Below are 22,309 nucleotides of genomic sequence, written 5' to 3'. Positions count from 1 at the left end.
TAAATTATAGAATGGAGGAGATTATTCAAAGAAGTAGTTCCTTTACGTGATTACTATACTGTGGTCATTCAGTGAATGTTTACAGATGGGAAATATTTGGGTTCTGGCTATTAGAGTTGCTGATGCCAAAGGACTTCTTATTTTGAATTTGGACTAATGGAAGAACTAGCATATAAAGAAGGATTATAGTATCAACCTTTTTTACAGTGCAAAGTTTTTCTCATGTCTTCTTAAAGATAGATAGCATACATGGCCTTACATCATGAAAGACATTAGCACATTTTTCTATTCTGTAGTGTAAAAAGATTCTTGGATTATTAAAGCTGTCTAAGTGCATTAATTAAAATGTGATCTGACATCACCTATTCTGTTTTTCACTATGGCAAAGTAGTTTTCATATGTTTGCGAGAAGAGACATCTCCACATTTTCATGCAGTAACTGTTCCAAAGATACCAGTCATAATCATGAAGCAGAAACAAAATCACCTGCATGCATGTAGAAATGTTAACAGGGCCTTTGACATATGTACTAGTAAGATTTATATAACAGTATTAATGTACAGGTTGACAGGCAGTGCTCTCACACACATTTGAATAGATGCTTAAGTACCACTGTCAGCACACTCTTGGTAATTCCCATGAAACTGTAGGCAAGCCAGTTATGAAACCTGTTGAACATCATTGGCGTTTTCTGCCAACGTTCCTCTGAATTTGTCATTAAACATGCAAGCACTGAAAATAAGCTGAGAAAATATCTGCAACATCTCTGATGTACTTTACTGCAATGTTTGATGTGGGACAATGGAATGGGTGGCAGTTTACCATAAATAATCCTACTCCCATGGTATAGTACTTCTGGCAGTGAATATCGCATCTTACTAAAAAACACTGTATTTGTATAATGGCCTTCCAAAAGAAGAGAATATAGAGGATTACATTCAAAACAGAATGTGCAGGTGTCCAAAGCAATATGGAAATATAGACTTGAGAACATAAGAGGGTGGCATTCAGTGCTTCTAGCTTTTTTTGTTTAGGGCTCTTAGAATCTCATCCTGTCACTTCTTGAAAGTAGCAATGGTATAGGATTCAAAAACATGGCTGGTTATCTTGGTCCAGACCCAGCAACCCTTTCATATTTTATTGTCCCCCTCTAGTCTTGATGTAAAGTAAACACTTGTTTGTTCTTTTTGTGAAGAACCATTTGATGACAGCGGATATTCTCTACATCTGATAGTGACATTAAATTTAGTTTGATAGCATCTTTAACATATTCTGCCATGTGACTGCCAACAGTCCTCAATCTGTAAAATATTTTTAGATTAATAACTTTGTTTTTTTTAGTAGGAAAATATACCAATAAAAATATGTCTTAGACAGGAAACTGTTTTATATATAAAAGGATATGCTATCTCATTAAAGAACGTGTTAGAACCTAGACATATTAATTTGTCTTTGTTTCATGTAGTAGTTAGAATCTGTTTCATGCCAGTCCTTCTTGAGGCAAGGGTATGGCAGACAGGAAGAAACTGTTGTGAAGGGAAATTCGCAAAGTCTGTAGTGAGGTGTGGCTTGAACACTGATTTAGACTATTTAATATCCAGCAGCACCACAGCCTGCAGTCTTTAGTGTGGAGTATCTGTGTAGAATATGTAGCTAATTTGTGAAATGGTGTCAGGTTAAAGTTCAGTATGAGCACTTCTCATATGGAATCTTGTCTTCAGAATCTTTGATCTCCCTCTGAGGATATGAGGACCTGTTCCTAAATCTCTTGACTAAAAGCCATAATTAGTGAGATGAGTCACCTGTATCATTAAAAGGTAATTAGTCATGAAGGAGGCTTAAGCTATTGATGTTATTCTCACAGATTGTAATCGCAATGGCAGGAGATGATAAATATATCACCCAGGTACTATTGGAGAAAATCACAAGAGAATATACTGTACCTACTCTATTCAAGTATCTGGAAAATGTGATAATTTAAAAAGGTATTATCATCGCTGCATTTAGGACTATGCTACAAGATTTATTTGGTGCCTGAGCTGAGTTGTTTTTGACCTTGAATTAATCCTCTGTTAAGTTCCTTCACTGACACTCCCAGGTTTCAGGGATTAACAAGTGGTATTAAAAAGCAGTGTTTTTTATTATTAAATGCAGATTATACTGAAAGCATGATTTTTTTGTGCACTTAAAATAAATGGTAATTTGATATTTTTCCTTTGTTTCTCCAGCACTTAATATTGATCCATTGCATACAAATCGCTCACTTTGCATTATGATTCACTGTGCAGTGATTTTTTAAGTAAGATATATAGGATCACAGGGACCTAAGGAACATTTGCTTTGATAAAAAAGGCTTTTCAATTTGATTCCCTCTTTAAAACTGCATGGTAGACAGAATATTAGAACAATAAGTAACTGAAAAATTCAGTCTTAAATGATTCTTTACATTCTTCTATAGAAGCATAGAATGATAACTACTATGCTTTGCCAATGGTGAAATTTAAACCATTTTTGAAAGGAGCTGAATGTATTTGAAGGTTTTAAGAGTGGAAAATGGTTCTATCTGCATTGACGTGGAGCTCTTTCTGGATTTGCGGGCACTTGTTTACATTGTTACTCTGTAAATTTCACAAATACCATACAATGAATTATCAATGTGTATCAACAACCATATTGAGAACCGGGGTTAACCCACTTGTTTAAGTGGTAGCCTCCTGGCTCTAGGATAAGGATGCTTGGGGCTCCTGTTCAGAGGGGTTAACCAAGAGGTAGCTGCATAGGTGAAGATGGGGTTGAGGATGAACATGACAAAAATGCGGAACAAGGTGTGTGCAAGGTATACTGTATATAGCTAAGTCAGTAATGATTCTGATTTATTACAGCTAGGACAAAGTGGCTTTTTGTGTCGTTATCCCTCCTGAACCTTAGTTAAGAACCTCATTTTAATGTTTTCGGAACTGGTTTAAGTTAGGAGTGGATAAAATATTTTTATTTTAATTTTAAAAATGGAGCCCCTGCTTAAAGGTACATCACTTTTTTTACTGCTCCATTAGAATTATAGACGGAAAGCTCTGGATCATACTTAGATTTCATCTCAAGAGTTACCTCGCAATCAGTTTGATGCGTCAGTTTAGTTACAGGTAGCATCTCTTGATTGTGAGCATCATGAATGCATGTATTTTGTATTATGTATTTTTATGCTGTCAGTATTATAACCAGTCACACTTGCTGACTGAATTGTGGGAAAATATATATGTATGACAAAAGTGTAAGTAAATACACTACTGAAAGTTGTACACTTCAGTGCCTTATGAACACAAATTACAGTATATTTTGCTGCAAGGAATATGTAAGATCATATGCCTTCACTGAAGTCCATGCAATGTGAATAATTGGGTTTTAACAACTAAAGGAAATTAATTGTATAAATCTTACAAGTATCATGAAAAGCTTAGTCTTCCATTCTTTGTTGGTGAAAGTTGGTTTTCCTTGATCCCTGCTGTAAAATAGTAGTTAAAATCCTAATTTGAATCTGGTACAAGATACTCAGTGTTAAAAAGAATAAAAACCTTGAAACTTCAATTATTAATTTCTTCAGGCTTCTCTGAGCACTAGAAAGACTTTGTGTAGAAGCCCGAGTAGCCTTGAAGCATATTACAAAATTAGATGAATTTACATAAAGATAATTGTTCAAGGGTTTCAAAGTTTTTATATCAATATTTTGAAGAACCATTATCATTTTAATAGAAGGTTTAACAACATCAAAGTGTGTTTCTGATATTAGGTCATTAATTATATACAGAAGAAACTCTCCTAATATTAAACATAGCTTTTCTTCAGGCAATACTTAACTTAACAGTCAGCTTTTGCCAGGCTTTATTGTAGAAGTTCGACAAAGAATTTCATTACTCTCAATATAGCTTCATAATAGTAGGGAAGCAGTTTCAAGCACAGGAAGGTTAGTGTATTCAAATATCATTAAATATCATAAAGTTTCTTTTGCTTCTTTTCTTAGTGAAACATTTGTTAGCAACAGTTACTGTGCTTTGGCATTCTTTGAAGCACATTTTCTCTGTTTTCCTGTGCATACTTTTGTTGTTCAAACTCTGCAAAAGCGTCCATTGAAATGCTGCTTTTTTAGTGCTTGTTTTTAGTTGTTCAAGGACTTCTTCCTTTCTGTTTTTACAGCTCCAGGGATCATTGAGGAGAAAATTAGAGGGGAATCCACCACCAGGGTTTAACCCAAAACAAAATGGAATTTCAAGTGGAGCTTTTAATGCAGACCTTAAACGGTTGCGGGTCGACGCAGGTAGTAGTCTACGACAAAGCGGCTGTGTGTTCAGCAATGGGCAGTCACAGCCATTGCAGGGAACTGAGGGTATGGGCCATGCCCTTCAAAGAAAAGACAATAGCTTAATGGGCCAAATGAGTGGAAGTGATCTATTTAGTCTAACTCTCAAGGAGATGAAGAAGGAACCAGGAGAAGTTCATCCATGCAGCCAAACCTCCATGGACAACAACATGATGACCTTTGATTTTAAAGATGAATCTGGTTGTCAGATTGATCCAGAGCTCCAGGATCTGTTTGATGAACTCACCAAGTCTGTGCCCTCTCTAAATGACCTAGAGTTTGAGAAGATTCTGAAGCAGGATGCTGATTCCTTCAGCTTGGACCTGGGACGACCCAGCTCAGCTGGGATGAGTAAGCCTTCTCCACAGATGGAGAAGATAGTCATCAAGACTGAGTACTCACCCGGGTTTAGTCAGGCTTCTGCAGGGTCGCCCCAACTGAGACCAGCTTCTGCAGGACCGACTTTCTCTATAAGCACCTCATTATCATCTTCTCCAGTGACTTCTACACCTCAGAACCTGAGCCAGGGAGCACAGGGCTCCTCTAGTGCAGCTAGACCTCTGACCAGTTGGCCTGAGGTGTCCCATGCTGAGCAGCTGAAACAGATTGCTGCAAACCAACAGCCAACAGCAATGCTGCACCAGCAGCAGAGCCAGTCAGCAGCAATAGCCAGCTGGTCATCTGCAATGTCCACACACTCTTCTCCTGGACCTTTTGGGCAAGACAAAATCCCAAGCCCTGCCACCCTTTGCCAACAGAGGATCAGCCCCCAGAATTCTATCCTGCCCCCCATGACCAACAGCCAGACCAAAGGGATGAACAATTGCCTCTTCAAATTGAATGGCAACAGTAGTGCAAACCACATGGGCATGAAAGTGCTGAACACCAAGCCATTGTCTCACTTCAGCCCCAAGGGCATCAGCCAACCGATTTCCTTAATGGGGGACTCGCAGAACAAGTCTGCTGTTCTGCACTATCAACAACAGCAGCAGCAGCAACAAGGAACATCTGTTCAGACACAGCCACACACTCCTCCACATTTCCAGAATCATGCTCTGCCACGGCTTCCTAATGTGCCAGTATCCCAGTGCCTGCAGCCCAAGACTCTGCCACAGAAGATGCAGCTAAACCAGCATGCCCCTGGGCTTCCATACAAGATGGCTCAGCAAAGACAGGTACGACCCAAATTTTATTTTTAGTCTTTTTTTATTTTAAATTAGCGAGAATGTCGTTTATTTCAGATTCTAGGAGATCTTTTAAATTGCCACTGTATGACTGTTTTGTTTCTTTGATAAAAGAGACTGTTTCCTTAAAGTCATTTCTAAAAGTGATCCAGTGCACTCACCAGCAGAGTAAGTTAAAATGTCACAAGCCTCTGGCAGTGAAAGTGGTCTGTCAATTTTTAGGCAGTGAAAGTTTACATGCTTCCTGCTGACATCTCAAGTGGCATTTTAAAGGAGAATGATACTGGTGGATATAGCCGCAGTTGTCCTATGTCCAAAAAAACTGGAATGTGGACAAGGAATGCAGTGGTTTGTTGTGCTGCATATTACAAATATTTTTTTCAAAGAGAAAACATACTATAATAGCTTTTGATTTAGCCATTTCACTCAATTGACTTTATGGTTGAACTGTTCAACAAAGGATTATCCTTTTGTGTCAGTTTTAAGAACTGTTGGTGGCAAAGTCACTCAGTGTAATATGCAAAGACAAGTGCTTTTGCTGATTAGAATGCAGAAAGCCGACAGTATTGTGAGATCCAGCCACTGTCTTTTCTTAGCATCCTGTAGCTCCAGCGTGCCTTGGGCAGATAGGCAACAATGTTTGACTTGAAGGAGCATTGCTGCGGTAGCTTTTCTGTTGTAGCCGTTGTTGTGCTGATGGTGAGGTTCTTGAATATGCATATCCCTGAAAGCAAATTTGAAGATGACAAGCATTGCCAAGCCTTGGTAGATTAACATGCAGCACTTCTAAATTCTCTGCTTGTCACAGTCACTTTTCATCAGAGCGTAGGCTCGCACAGCAGGATTTGCTAATTGGAGGTTGTTAGCCACCAGGGACAAGTTGTGGAAAATGACAGTAATCTCCTTAGCTTGTTACAGGAGGCTGAACTACTGATTTGTTATGATTGGAAAGATATAGAACATCTTCCCCCCCTTTGATTTTTTTTTCTCTTAAGAAGTAATATCAGTGTTGGTCTTTGTAACAAATTGTAATGTAAGCCACACAAGATGATCCTTTTAAAACAGCGAGAGATCTACCAGATGAATAAAGTGACTCTTCCTAAAGTGCAGACATTTGTTTTATGATACCAAACGTCACGCAGACATCCACAAGCAATTAGTTGCAGGCCCATCAACCTTCTTTCACCAACAACAGCTCACTATTGAAGTGAAGTGCTGATTAGCAAAGACTGATGATATGTTAGAGTGTACCCATTTCTCAAGGAAACATGTTTTTGGTGTTTGCTTGGAGACCGTTGAAGGTTTCGAAAACAATCGAAACAAAACTCTTTGGCAGCTTGTTTTCCTTCCCTTGGGAATGGGAGATGGAACGAACAGGGGTACTGTGATTATACGAGCTAAATACCTGGAAAGCATGGGACTAAATCCCTGGAAATCTATAGTTCTGGTCCATCAGGCGGCTCAATATTACTTACATATGCATCAGCAGAAGCTTCTAAAGGTCAATTATAGTCATGTTGTAAGGCAGTAACGGGTGTAGTGTGAATGAAAAGTGAGTCAGTGTTGCCTAGTCTTGAAATCATTATAAGCCTTCTTCTTTAAGTGTATTGACTTACTGTACAGCTGCCTGCAAAATAATAAAGGACATACGCCATTTTCTCAGTCATGACTGCAGAGCCTGTGCAGAAACAGACAATTGTGTGTAGGTGTATTTGTCGCCAAGCCAAAGGGGATGAGGGGGTTAACTCTTAACTGTACTTCCAGTGTGGAATGGAATGCTAGTCTGCTTTTGTGAAGCAGCAAACACTGTTTTAGTCTCTTCCCACAGTCCACTGAATTAGTAATGCCTTGGAAAGAAAGGACCCAAAATGGTGTCACGATCCCCACTGGAATGCTAGCAGAACCGTTAGGAGATCTGAACTCCCTCCCACAAAGTTCGCTGGCAGATAAGTTGCAAAAAAAAAAATCAGTGTTCTAAAGTACTGTGCATGTATGCTATTAATGAGGAATTGCTATAATAATGTTCTTAGGTGGCCTGTGTTGCTGATGGAATTTAATACAGCTTTAAAATAGTTTTTCTGTGCAATAAAATGATCAGTATGTCTCCCTCACAAAGCAGCGCTTGTGACAGAATAATAGCCAGTTATATATATTTATTGAGGATATTACTGGATGACTTTTCTCATGTTTATTACACTTTTCCCTTTGTATTGTTGAATCATGGATCAGGTACTGAACTGTAATAATATAGAAAAATAAAGTTTTGGTCCTTTAGTTTGACAAGGCTAGAAACCGTGAAATACAACTTTCCCTCTCACCTTGCAGACTCAGTAGGTTCTTTTTCCTGTACCGTTACTGCAATATTTTCATAGCATGAGCTCCAGAAATTCAGGAAATTGATGTCTGTATCCAATTTCAAAATATTTTTTTCTCAACGGAAGAAAACAAGGGTTAACAGTATTGCAATGTTGTTAAAAAATTGAGGTTGAAGAGGGAAGATCATGAAATAAGTTAAGCCTGGGTTCAATTTAAGAAGCCTTAAGGAAATTGTATATTTGCAACTGATAAGCCCCTGGAATACGCCCTAGGTTATCTGTCAATACTGGCTAAAAGTGTTAATTGATTTCACCAAAACAATCAAAGAAAATATTGATTACATTCTTTAGCTCAATATCTTCAGATAGAGAACTGATTCTTACTGATGGCATTTCTGTCTCCAGAGTAACTTCAAACAATGAATGGTAAGAACTCATCCATTTCTTAATTCCTTAATTCTACACATGTATTTTTGGTTCAAAGGACAGATTTATGACTTTAAACCTATAAATATAAGATGAAGTACCTTTACTACCCAACATACTGAAATGATGTTATGAAACATTTGTTATTTACTCAACAAATGCACCCTGCAGATGAATATTTTCAATTATTTTAAAATATAATGACTTGCCTCTCATGTTCAATAAAGAAAGCTATTAACAACAACAGAGTACCCATCTACAGTACATGGTGGGATTTAATAAAAGGAAATTGTGCAATTTTTTGGAAAACAACTCAATCAGTTTTAACTTTTTGGGGATCCAAAAATCAAGCAACTACAGGTGTTTAATATTAGATTGATTGGGTTATATAAGTCTTTTAAATGCACATTTGAAGATTATCCAACTTTTGATTGCACTGGTTAAATGCCAGCAGTGATTTGTCAGCCTTACCATATTGAAAAATGAAGTTTGTTCAAAGGAAAACGAAAGACTTCATAGCAGTGGAGTCCGTTTATCTAACTTTCCCAGTGGTTACATTGCTGAATGGAAAGTACATGTTTTTGTGTGGCAATTCATTTTTCAATCACAGAACCTAAAGACGTTAGTTTCAATGCTGAAAACCCACAGCATTGCATTAGGTTTTAGCTGTAATCGGAAGGTAATTTTCAAGAAAACTGAGGGAAACACAAGAAAGATTAGAATTGACATGGGATATATTTAATCTCAGTAGGACGTTCACTGAGATCCCTCAAAGTGGAAGAAAAGAGTATCACGAGTTCCCCTTTTTTGCAAACAGACCTTTTCTAAATACAGAAGGCGGATAGGGGTGGGGGCAAGGAGCTGTGGTAATGCACTGAACTTGCAGCTTGGGGTACTGTACGGAAAATTGATCTCTGTGAGACGTTTTACCCCTCCCCCCCTTTTACTCTTACTCCTCTGTGCTCTGAGTGTCGGTGGGTTAAGGAAATCATTGAGATGGATGAGAATTTTGCCATGTTGTTTAATAGCGCTGTGAACAGAGCGCTTGTTTCCTGGGAATGGGATATCCTGCCAAGTTCAGATGCCTAGGCCTTCCCTTGGGACTGCATCCTGACTCCAGTCTGCAGGAAGTGCAGTGTGAGAGTCGGAGGAAGGGCCAGGCTCACTGTCAGGCTGTTTGAATGTGAGTGGATGGGAGACTAACTTACACTACTTCTTTATAGAGTGGGGAGCACATGTGGTATTCATTTAAAACAAGCAAGCAAAGGCAAAAGAGAAGGATGGAAAATAGCTTAATGCCTAGCCAGAATGACCAAGAAAGGAGTACCTACTGTAGATAGAGATTTAAATTCAGTTGTGTAGCATAGCCCAGTTCATTCTGGGTTTCATGAAAAAGGGAATGGCATGGAGCATTACTAATGCAAGCTGAAGAAAATTTGGCTTTTCCTCAAAATAGCTCTCTTAATGTTAAGGGATTCTCACAGTCCCCTAGTTAATTAAAGACAGTGTTTTAAAGCTGCAGTATCCAACAGTCCTTTATATTTAAACCTTTGCCTAATTCCTTTTGTAATGTAACACATCCGTTGTTTTTTGTCATTGTTGGAAGACTTCATAGTTGCAGCTCAGCTGGCAAAAGGGTGAAGTATTTGCACAACTGATAAATCCAAAACTAGCACTTAGTGACAGTTCTGTTGAGACTCTGTGACCCTGTTTGAGGTTATTTTTAGACTATTTAAAATTGCATTTTATTCAGTTACACTAGGGTGCACCTTATAAATGCATCTATGGAATGACAACAGTAGTTATTCATTGTTTTCTATTACAAGGCTGGGTTCTAATCATTACAGTTGTTTTAAAGTTGTGGTATCTTCACATCAATGGTATGGAGTATCTGTAATTGAATATAGAAGCCATTTGTGTTTGAATGGATGATTGTCTATAATGGTTTGAACTCTACAGCACAGTACATGTAGAAATGCTTATTCAGTAACCGTTTGACTTTCTGATTCCTAAGAATCTGTATTTGGGATTAAACTTTATCAAGTTTGATGTTTCTGAATTCTTTTTACTCTGCAGTTACTAAACAAACTCGACTCCTTTCCCACCCATGTTTCGAGTTTGCATGGGGTTTTGATAGATGCTCCACTTTCCTGGTGACCTGGTGTTTAGTTTAACTGGTGTCTTTTAATTGCACTTGTGCGAAGGCAAGTTGTAAATGACTGGCATCATATTCAGTCTGGAAACCTGCCTTGTGCTCTGTGCTTCCAGGTTGCCATGACCTGACTAGGAATAGCCAGCTTTCTGATAATGGATGGATGAGTTTTAGATTATGCTGTCTAAGGAAATTAGGCAGTGGATATGTTACAGCAGGAACCAGACTGACTTCTTTCTCTGCACTGCAAAACACTCTCCCTGCCCATTCTTCCAATTCTGTGTAATACATTTTCCATGCCATCCTAGAGGGGAGTTGAGACATACCTCCCTTCTTTCTCTTTCAGCAAGCTGTTGGACCTCGGAATTCCTTCCATGAGAGAGTTGTGATTTTATTGGTTCATTTTTGAAATGGGAGGGTGGAGAGGTTTGGAGGTTGAGGGAAAAGAGAAATCTTCTGTAAGGCATCTGTTTCCAAAGTAATAGCTCTTAATAATTGAGTGAGCTGCTGTCTAATCCATTCTGTGCTGGGAAATATTTTGTGTCAACACAGTGATTGATGTTGTTTACGTGCTGTGTGTTTTCTTGGATATGCTGTGCATTAACTCCTTAGTGACAAATGCTTCCCAGGGCATTGAGTGGTACAGAGGACTCTCTGACCAACAAGAGACTTAGCTCAGTGATGTTACCTTCTGACAGGCAAACTTTTTGTCCTTTTCTTAAGCCTGCATTAATTTCCCTTTCGTTCTGTCTGATGCTCTGAAACAGTCTACAGGCATTGGTATATAATTTTGTTTCCTTTTCATGTCTCTGATTAAAATCAAAAGGTCGCTTTCACTCCAGGTCCAGGGAGGTGTAAAACTTCAAAGCGATCGAATCTGATGACTAACTTCCTAGCCTTTCACTTCCAAAAACCCTGCTTTCAAAGAGGTGCTGGCAATTTTTTTTTTAACGAGACCATTGTGATGTTGCAAAATGGTCACCCAGTTTGCCAATATAGATTAGTTGTGGGAGACCAGAAGAAGGATCTTGAGCGAGCTGTGAGGCTCAAGCATGAAGCATGAGGGCAGCTATCATCATGCCTCATCTTAGCTTGTGCAGTCCTGTCTTCTGAAATGTTTTGAGCTTCACACTTTGTGGTTTTACCCATTCAGACAAGAAAAACACCTTAGAAGGGGAAACAGTATCCAGTAGCTCTCCTATCTAAACAGCAGAAAATTTTGATTAAAAAACTCAATTTTACATGGACTTAGTTAAGAGTTTTTTCTTCTGTATGACTTAGGTTATCAGCCTCTTTAATTTAATAGGCATATAATTTAATTGATGATAAATACAACACAAGGCAGGAGAATAGACAAAAGGTAACTATGAAATCAGTGAGGTGGTCCTAGTATCTGGCCCTGACTGCTGGACCGAATAAGCCTCAAAAACTCATCCATGAAAAGTCAGAGGGTTGTATTTAAACATTATTAACAGCTTAGAGGGTTTAATGTTCATGCTGTTCCCACAGTCCTGTGTTGCTTCCACAAGTTTTTTTTTTTTCCGAGGGAGCAGAATGGAAGCCTTTTGAAATGTATTCCCTGTTGGCATCATGTTATTTTTCCAGAACAGGTCTATCCTTTTCTTCTCAGCAGAAGTGATGAAAAAAAAAGTTTGTATTAGACTGGAAGCTGCTGAGACCCAAATATGGGAGGGGTGAGGGGGTGGTGGAACCAACATCTGCAGCCCATGAAAAGATCAAGGAGGTTTTACTGTGTTCTCTGGGGAGAAGCCAAGAGGCAGATACTGTTTAATTCACCTTTCTTTCTTATCCAGAAAACAAGGGGATCTCTCTGTTAACTGCGCTGGAGGAAGATGTTCCATAAGCGTGCCATAATTGATTAGCCTTTTTGCTATTGCTTGTTGCAGTATTGGTCTTCTCATTTTTGAAGAACAATAACAAATACCAAGGCCATTTTGTAATATTTTTAAGTACTTAACTGTAGGATAAGGATAAGCCCCTACAATATGTTCTTAACATCTAGTGTGGTCTGCGTGGTACAATATGATGTAGTTCATTTTGTTTTGTTGTAGTCGAAGACTAATCCCTAGTAGGTCATAGTAAACTGTAAATTACAGTGACAGATTCAACATAAAAGCTGATTTAGCTTCAGAAGAAAGAGTTCTATTCTCTGTACATATAACATTATGCACACGACAATACCTTACAGTAGAGTGCATCTAAATACACATAAACATTTATATTATACATTTTGTTATCTGATTTAGGTTATATGTACAAGGTAGGTGATATAGGTCAATTTTAATTCTGTTTGCTATATTTTGATAGGCAGGACATTTTGTGTTTTATAACTTCTCAGTACTATTATTGTTCTCCAGGATTTATACTTTTGCTTTTGGTTTATTGGTTTTGAGTCACCAGGTGTTAAATCTAGCAATGGGTCAATCTCAGTGTGTATGGTACAAAAGTGAAGTCCTGTACTGTGTGATATATTCGGTCAAAGCTTTGTGGTATTCTTACTGATGGAAAGTAAACGTTGAGAGATTTGAAAGAGGAAGTACCACAGAAGTGCTTTCTGAAGAGCCATTATGATACAGTAGGTGCCTGAGACTGTACCATCATAGCATTCTCCCTGGAGCTCATCATTAGGCTCTGCTTAGAACCGACAACCATTGGAGAAAAGTGGATCTGGAAGTGTATCAGAGACTAAGCTAACAGTGACTTTCTTGACTTACTCTGATAAGCAGCAGGCTTGGTAAGCTACTCAAATACAGTAAAACTATGGTGGTTTTCAGACTAAAAGATAAGACTCAGTAAGCTTTGAGCGCCAATAAATATAATAGTGAGCTTTTTCCTTAGGTTTATCAATTTCATGCTCTCTGTTTATAAATAGTTTATTATGAAGCTTCAATTCAGAGCAAATTATTAGGAGGTAATGCTTTCCATTTTTATGTTGTGCAATACCAAACACTAATCAAATATGCATCAAAAAGAAAGACAAAGATTTGAAAAGTGAGACTCCTGCTGGAGAACCAGGGTATAAAATACAGTGCAATGGAAAGGTTTTATGAACAGTTCATTTAGATTTGTTACATTATATAATACAGTATATATAATTATATGTTTATTTAATCTGTGTAGATAAACTGCAAAGGTTGTGTGCAAAGGTTGATTGTTGATAATTCAGACTCTTCAGTTACGGTAAGTCATGGCCATATACATGGTTAACATTTTAAGACATCTCATATTTGCAGGACAACAGTTTTATTTATGATGCATGATAGGTTGAACAAAACGTTAAGTGAAACTATCTGGAAATACTTAATGCAACCTGACATTTAGAAGCATTTCCATTTTCTGTCTACATTTCCCACTACCTTTCCCCTCTTCTTTTTCTCAAGTTGTCAGCTTTTTTCATGGCCTGTTGCATCATGTCAGCATGTACAGTATATCTAACTACTGGGCAAGACTGGTATTCCAGAATAGACAAGGACTATAGCATTGCAGACAAAATTTTAGAAAATGAACTAAAACCTTTGGGTCTAGAATCCGTCAGCATTAAAATACAGTGCCCTCTAGATGTATTCATACTCCAGCTGAACTAAGACCACAGAATGTCATAAAATAGAGTTACAGATAGAATAATGTGTCTCGCTTCAAACAATTCTAAAAATGTAATCAATCATAATATTACTTTCACGGTGGAAAGTTCTTTATTATACAGAATTTATTGAATTCCAGAACTCACGTCTGTGAAATCATTCGCCCTAAATATTCCTTTAAGTAAAATAAAAAAGAAACCTATCTACTTGCTCTGTGGAAGTGCAGTGCAACTATATAGAAGCCTCTTAATGCTTCCTGTTTCCCTTGGGTATAAAAAGAGTAACATATAAGAGACATGACCATGCCTCATCATGATTAAAGTCAAAGAGCTCTCCAAAGATTTCAGGCAAATGGTCATTCGCCTCCACAATCTGGGAGGATGAAAATCCCCAAAAAGCTAAATTAGCTACTTTTCCTTTTTCATTATTGGCTACTGGTATAGTGGCTATCCCTAGCAGGAAGAGAATGGTTTTATTGGACATTGACTGTATAAATCCAGACAGGTACATTTAGTGGCATGCAGAGATATTCCACAGGTAGACTGGGCAATTGCAATGATTAAGACAAGGTACAAGGCAGTAAGAACTCCGCGAAAAGCTCTAGGCTTACTCTTGCTTTTTGTCCTTCTGCTGCGGTGGCCAGGCTGTGGGCAGCAATTGGGATCCCATAATGCATCAGGTAGCTGGGCGGGAATGGAGTCTTGGCATATCTCTCAGGCACACAAGCCCCCTGGCGTAGCCTAGTCAAGAATACAGGCCTATATTCAGGGACGGCTTGCTTTTGAGGTTTGAAAGAGCAGATCTGTTTCCATGGTTACTGGATCTAGAAAAATAGGAATACAGAATATGATAATTATGGCACTGTAAAACATTGACCCTTTATGCTGTAAGAATAAGGACCACTGCTTAAAAAATCATAGACTAATGGTAAATCTAAAGCCATTAGATTTATTGGTACCTTCGGCTTTACACAGGGCTACTGGTACTGTGGTTGGACTTGGATATAAAGAGCCTCCATCATTACACTGTTTTGTTTCCTTATAGCCTTGCTGCTTGTTTAATCAGCTGCCCAGTTCAGGGTGGGTTTTCTAAAGCAGCTATCGAATACTGGAACTGCCACCTCCTTTTCCAAGCCACAGCCTGCTGCTACTGTGACCCTGTTCTCTTAGAGAAAGGTACTTGTTCCATCACCCGAGGGAAGGAATGCTCAAAGCTTTCTGTTCAGTATTGGAAATTATGTTTTAAATGGTACCTCTAGACCAGAATAAAAGCTGTTTGTTTTTTTGTTGCTGTTGATGATGATGATATTTATTTTCCAAATGTCAAATCATTTGGAAAATATCAAAGTAGAGACAGGTTTAGCCGATGTTCACAGCACAGCAAAGCTCTATTATCTTTCTTTATAAACTCAGCTGCCGTACAAAAGTTAAAAGTGAAATGTTTTTTGTTCCCTTTGAGGAAAGTGTATAACTTGGGTGAAAAAAAAGCTGTGAATAGTATCCATAGACTGAGGACACGCTGACAGCTAGAAGCCAAAGGAAAGAGGCCAATAGGGATTGTAAGTGATGGGTTATCACTTTTTCCAGGGCACTTTACGGATGGCCGTTCACTCGCCTAGTTTTTCCCAACTACTTTTTTCCTTAGAATCCCTGGCTCGTACCGAAAAGCTGGCTATGAATTCATTGGAAAGTCTTTTTCAAGCGTCCTTTTCTGCAGATGCTCAAGCAGTCAGTTAAAAAAGCAGGCACGATTGTGATCTTGGCTTTTGTGAGCCTACAGATGGAACACGTGCAGGAACAGAGAATCTGAAAAACTTAATGATTAATCACGCCAACCTTTGTTCTCCTTAAAGGCGGGATTGTCGGACGAGACTGGTAACGAGGCTTGGTTGCTGGGCCTGTTGCTACGAGATTGCTCTGGCCCAAGGAGAGCCTGGCTCATAGCCCAGTGTCATGGATCTTGGTGGAAAAAAATATTGACGCACTAAGCAAGTTTAAGACCATCTCTTTTGAAAATCAAATAGCTACATTAAGTCCAGGGACTTACAGGAGCTTAAAAGCATTTACCTCTTTTTCCCCTTAATGTTAAGAATGCAGTCACAAAAACCCTGCCTCCTAATTGTTCATGCTTTGCATTTCCTCCTTTTTACACCTTCAGTGAGACAATAGTTGATGTTATTGTCTCTGAATACTAAAGGATTGTTCAGACGTTTTTTAGGCTTTGGTTTGTATATAATAATCTTCAAAATAAGAAATGAGTGTTTAAGAAGACATGTTTATTTAGGTTCTTTGTGCATTCTATTATGCTGATCTTTAAATTAATTAATTTACCCCCTTCAGCTTGCAGTGCCTGTGTCCTATGAAGTGATATGAGAAATAATTATAGCTAAACTCTGATAAGATGTGTCCCCTAAAATCTGACTCTAAATCAAAATTTCACTCAACTTGAATGAGTTTTCACTTTATGAGCAGATTTCAATGAATGAATTAAGCTCATTTAATGAGAAATTTTAATAATGAAATAACAATAACGTTTTTGTTTTAATTTTTGAATATCTGAGGAAACTACCAACCAGATTTTTAATTTAGTACACCATGCTGATTTTTAATTGATTACTGATAAACTGGTATTTGGGGTAGTCAATTAAAAATCAATTCACCTTGTAATTCGACTACAGTTAGTGGTATAAAAAACATCTTTTTAACTTTTTAACATCACATCACATTTACAGTATATACATAATATTCAGACTGTTAGATACATGAAAACAACATTATATACTGTAAAGCTCTTAAAAGACAGGTATGATAAAATGCAGAACAACTAGGTAGAATGAGATGCAAATATCATACAGAGTAATGAATACCAATTAATTTCTGATATTTCAGTGTGATTGTCAAAGTCTTGAGACTTTCACATAGCCTGATTGACACTAATTTTGGATTACCTAATGCTAATTTATGTAAGACAGTCTACGACTGTGGCTAATCAGGGTCCTTAATGTTCAAACTGGCATGGCTGATAGCACAGCTCCCTCACAGTTTTGGGGTCCTGGGTTTGATTCCAGGCTTGGATGCCTTCTGTCTTGGACCACCATAACAGCATTGAGGCCTGTCAGTTAGCAGCCTAAACAGCACATAAAATGAGTCGAGACTGAAATCTGTGATGAAGGGCAAGAGGGACAGGCCGACCTGAATTGCTTTTATGAACCACTCTAAAATCAATCTAAGCTCTTTTACCCAGATATTCAAATTCACTTCTGTGTTCAGTTTTGGTGGAGGAAGCCTACTAGAGGAAATCTTTGCAGAGGTCTTCTTTGGTTAGTTAGAGAAAGCTTGTAATTATCCGTGGGGTCAGAAAGACTATTTGTCCTGCTGCCATTATGACTTATTAGATGATGTTGAAAAATTTCCAAAAGGGGCTGTGAATCAGCACTAGTTAAAAAAAGGGTATCCATGGTTCTTGCTGTAAACGGTCCATACAACACAGCTTCTGAAATAATTTAACCAGAATTCTTTCCACCACAGTTCAAAGTCTTGTACCATGACTGTCTTGCCAGGTGCAAAAAATGCACTATAGTAAATGCTAATGCTGCCCTCTAGTGTAAAGCTCTGGAAATTACAAAGCACCGGCATCTTCAAATGGAAAAGATCGTCATTTGCTTTTTATCGAAGCAAAAGTATACTTTATGCTACCTGTTGTACTATGCATGTATTTTCTTCAAAATCTTATGAAGCACTAGAATGAATTCTCACATGACAGCTAATCAGAGATACTGTAGTTAGTAAGACATTCATTACCTTTTTTACCATTCCTTTCACTAAGTTTGTTTTTTTCATAATGACGATTTACGCTAGAATAAAAGCAGAAACAGATTCCTGTTAATCTTTCAAATTATTGGTTTTCTGGCCACAAAAACAAAGAAAATGACACTAGCCCTAAAAACCAGAAGTGCATAAACTTGCATTAAGCGTCTCAATAAAAAAAAGGCATACTAATTCTAAATTAAATAATTTTCTGCTTCGATATGTCATATTTTTAACAAAGTTGATCTTAGTTCAAGGATTTTTTTCTTCTGTTTGTAATCCTAATGTAGTGCAGACCATGTGAGTCTTATTTTGTGGAACAGGAGTTTGGCTCAGGCAACACGTTATGTATGAAGAGAGGTATCTTAGCCCTAAAATGTTCCATCCATCTTATTGGGAAAAAAAAGAAACCGTCAAGGAAAGTATGGTTTCTTTACTTATGTAAATGACCATCTTAAAATTCGGAACAGCATTGAAAAGGCTGATTTGCGACCACATTATTTTAGACTGATGTAAGTTGAATGGACCAAATTTAATTTATTGCAGATTTTATGCCTTCGGAGAAAAAAGTATTCTCTATCTTATGTTACATGTTGGTGACACAACCAAAGCCAAGGCTTTGATGTGGAAGACATGGGCGATTGGTGGAAACTAGTGTGTAATCCATATCCTGATGGTTTATAATCTTATCGAGGTTCCAAAAAGATGCATCAATACAGCTTTCCATGAATAATATTTTTCAGGTTCTACCTCCCGGGACCCGGCTACCTGTGAGCAGCAGCTTTGCAAACAGCACCACTCAGCCTCCGCAGCCGCCATCTTTGACCAATCAGCAGAAGACCATGGGAAAGAACCAAGCCATGCAAAGACAGATGGTTTTACAACAGCAAATTCTCAATGAGGGAGTGAGTATACACAACACTCTGATCTACTATAGTGTAGGAGCCATGTTCCTTGCACATCAGTCAATAGATAGTCTCAATACACAGATAAATGCATTGGTTAGTCACAATCAATAAATCAAACAGTCCATGAATAATTCTATCACTTCTTTATAGGGGCCATTCTTTCTTGTGTTTAATAAAAATAGGCATCCTAGAATTAAGAAGGAAGTAAAGATTTATTCCATGCTTAAAAGAGAAGAAACGAAACACAATGTTTCTTCAGGTGTGAAGGCTCCACAGCCGAAACATTGTGTTTCTTTTCTTCTCTTTTCAGCATGGAATAAACCTTTACTTGCCTCTTTGCAGCCTACGCATGCTGACGCAGCTCCCTACTCTAATTTCTTCAGTCCTAGAAATAAGACACGTGGAAAAATATAACTTTATGATTTAATGAATCTTGAACCTAAAGCTCATGCCTGTTATGTGACAGGTTAAAGTAGGTGTTTCATTTCATTTTAATATTATTGACTTGTTGTTCAGAGGTTTCAGCTAGCAAAACCCTAGTGACACTTAAAGAAATAAAAAAACGTTCAGGGAAAGAAGTTCACAAATGACAATAATTGCTTTTCAGTGTTTTGCTTCATGACAAACACCAGAATTGCTTTTGAGCAGTAGTATTTAGTAGAACAAAATTTTGTTAATGTGCAAAACACCGTAACAAATTCCTTTTTGCGTTTTCAATTAATTTTAGGACAAAATGAGTCCACAGGATCAGTTAAACCGCCGTTTAACCAGGCCGCCTCCTGATTACAAAGAGTCAAGAAGAAATATGGTTGGAGCACAGCCGCCAACAAATCAGTACACAGGTAAAGTGAAAAATATTCACATTTAACTTTTCGTGTAGTGTGCATGTAGTGTTCTTAAAAATAGCAGAAGATGCTCTGAAATGTTCATTTTTAATCATATATTCACAAATACATACTATATGGTAGAACAAAGTTTTTTATAGTACATAGTTATTGCAGGGTAATCCTGTCTTGAGACTTGATCTGACCAGCGTTTAATAAGCTTTCACGTTAAAAAATGTTAATTTGTCATTTATCTCCAGGTGGTGGGCTTTCTTTAGGGATGTCCTCGACCCAGACATTGACAAACAATGCTTCCAATCAGAGTGGTCTGCAAGCCAACTCCTGCCATCTTCCGTCTGGCCAGGGGAGCAAGATGGCACCCACTTCCAATGAAAGGATATATGGGCCTGGAATGGACCCTCAACAAGGGGGTTATAACACACAGAATGGTGCAAACCACCTCCAGCAACGTGACAGCCAAAATCCAATGGCAATGAACCAGAATAACCCCAGATTTCAAGGACCTGCCAGCATGGGGACTAATTTTGGGCCTAGCTCTGTGACAAATGCACAGCACATGAGGCCAGCAGGAAACCAGGAGACTTCAGGCATGCCTGGACACAGACTGGCTGGTATGATGACGAATTCCACTATGGTGGCACCTAGTTGGGCACAAGGCTCTAAACAGACTGCAGCTCCTCCTCATCCCCTCGGAGTCAGGAGATTCCTGAATACACTACATTCCCATCAGGAAGTGGGCAACCGTCACTTTCCACACAGGTCTGTAGCACCACCAAACCAAGTAGCTCCAGACATCTCCATGCGCCCTCTCAACCCAATGAACCAAGCTGTTAATGGGCAGGCAGCTGGGACAGCTACCGGACCCACTCAGAGGCCTGGCCAGCCAAGAATGCCCACTTTGTCGACCATGACAAACATGAATCAGCTCTCACCTGTGCAGACAGCAAGTGCAGGCAATTTCACCGCCTCTGGTCATAATCCCCGCCCTTATCAAAGCAGCAGCCACAGTGGTGACCTGACCTTTGATTTTCTGCAGGAAGGAGACAACACAGTTCCAGGGATAAACACTGACTCAGATTTCATAGACTCGCTGCTGAAATCTGGCTCTGGAAATGATGACTGGATGGAAGATATCAACCTGGATGAAATTCTCGGCAGTCATTCTTAAAATGGCAGGTGGCTGTAGACACATACATGTCTTATAGCTACATGTCTGAATGCTACATTTACATGTCTCATAGCTGCAGATTAAAGAGCCAATTTCCAATAGGCAGTACAAACTGTATATGCTTAATTGTTTAAATGTGTACATTTTCCAGTTTTATTCCCTAAAAGGGATGTTATTAATTTGGGTTTCATAGATATTGTGCTTAATTTATGAATATTCATTTCACAATTATTGAACAATAGTGGCCTTTGTTTTCTACCAATGATGAAAAATGTGTTTTATACTTTCAGAAATATCAAACAACCTTGTGTTGACAACTAGAATAAGACAAGATTACATCATTTAACTTGTTTAGCCTTGCAAACTATCTGAGTTTACACCTTGAGCTGTTAGATATAATTTAGTGGTGATGCTGAAGGCCACATTATTTATGACAGATTGCTTTGAGACAATTTTATTTGTTTCAGCACTTGTGATCAATTAGCTGTACGTGACAATTATGTGTATTTTGTTCCACAGTTTTTCCTTAGTTCTCTCTATTTTATTACTCTTTTGTACTTCTATTTTAATATACTTGACAACACTACTCAAGATCTCTGATATGTATAAAGTCACTGAGGGGGAGCTTTAATGCTGAAACATGTGGTTTATGCCTATTTTCTCTTTAACAAGTCTTCTTGTTTCACAAGTTGTTCTTTCTCTTCAAATAAGCGGTTTGTCCTTTTCTTATTTTTAAACTCTGGCATTACTGGACAAATCAAACAAGTCATGATCATTTTAAATCTTCATGTTTCCATAAAACGCATGGGACTGCTTGTCTACGTATACTTTATGACAAAAACTGTGCTGTATAAACTTACATTTCTATCCAGACTTGCAATATTTATTCATCTTTTTGGAAATCTTATAATGAGGTTTTGTTTTGCCTGGGACCAAGTTTTGTTTTGCTTTTTCCCCCCACAAAATAAACCTCTCTGTATCTGGTTTGCTGTATATGTCAATAAAACAGGCTAGTGCTCTGACAGATTTTAAATCTCTGCACTTGCGTGTCAACTATGAAATGTACAGATTGTACTGCGCTTTGTAAAGAAATGTAAAGTATGTTTTGATAAACAAATCATATGCTTCAGAAGATTATATTTATACTTCTGTGAATTAAAATTTAGTAAATGTTATATTTTGTACTGAAAACTTGTTTCTTTCTAAAAAATGTTTTGTTCATATTGTTGAGTGTTGAATGTGGTGTATATTTGGTGCAGCCATGTTAGCTTCCCAGTACCAACAATAAACAGATTAGACATTCAAGTGTCTGCTGTCTTAAAACAAAGAAAAAGCTCTATAATTCATCTGATATGCTGTCCATGCTGTGCATACCCTTAGTAAGACTATATATGTACTTTTGTCTTTCGTCTTTGGGAACAAGCATTTGATGCGACGTCTGAATTAGGAACAAAATGGGAGAAAGTTCAAGTAGGGAGCTGCGTCAGCATGTGTAGTCTGCAAAGGCACAGGTAAAGGTTTATTCAATGCTGGAAAGAGAAGAAAAAAAACA

The 22,309-nt window shown here is 38.1% G+C and overlaps 1 protein-coding gene across 1 annotated transcript in view; it reads left to right on the top strand.

Annotated features, from left to right (window-relative positions):
* The window catches only part of maml2 (mastermind like transcriptional coactivator 2), a 64,760-nt gene extending 42,698 nt beyond the window's left edge, over window positions 1-22,062 (top strand). Inside the window, exons 2-5 of the mRNA XM_088921702.1 lie at window positions 4,189-5,526; window positions 18,580-18,741; window positions 19,472-19,586; window positions 19,829-22,062. Of these exons, the coding sequence (XP_088777828.1) occupies window positions 4,189-5,526; window positions 18,580-18,741; window positions 19,472-19,586; window positions 19,829-20,757 (2,544 nt within the window). The 3' untranslated portion in view covers window positions 20,758-22,062. The remainder of the gene's footprint in view (window positions 1-4,188; window positions 5,527-18,579; window positions 18,742-19,471; window positions 19,587-19,828) is intronic.
* Window positions 22,063-22,309: the final 247 nt, after the last annotated feature.

Source organism: Atractosteus spatula, chromosome 7 (genome assembly GCF_055471065.1).
Source record: "Atractosteus spatula isolate fAtrSpa1 chromosome 7, fAtrSpa1.hap1, whole genome shotgun sequence".
NCBI classification, from domain to species: Eukaryota; Metazoa; Chordata; class Actinopteri; order Semionotiformes; family Lepisosteidae; genus Atractosteus; species Atractosteus spatula.
This window is presented reverse-complemented; position numbering and strand designations above follow the sequence as displayed.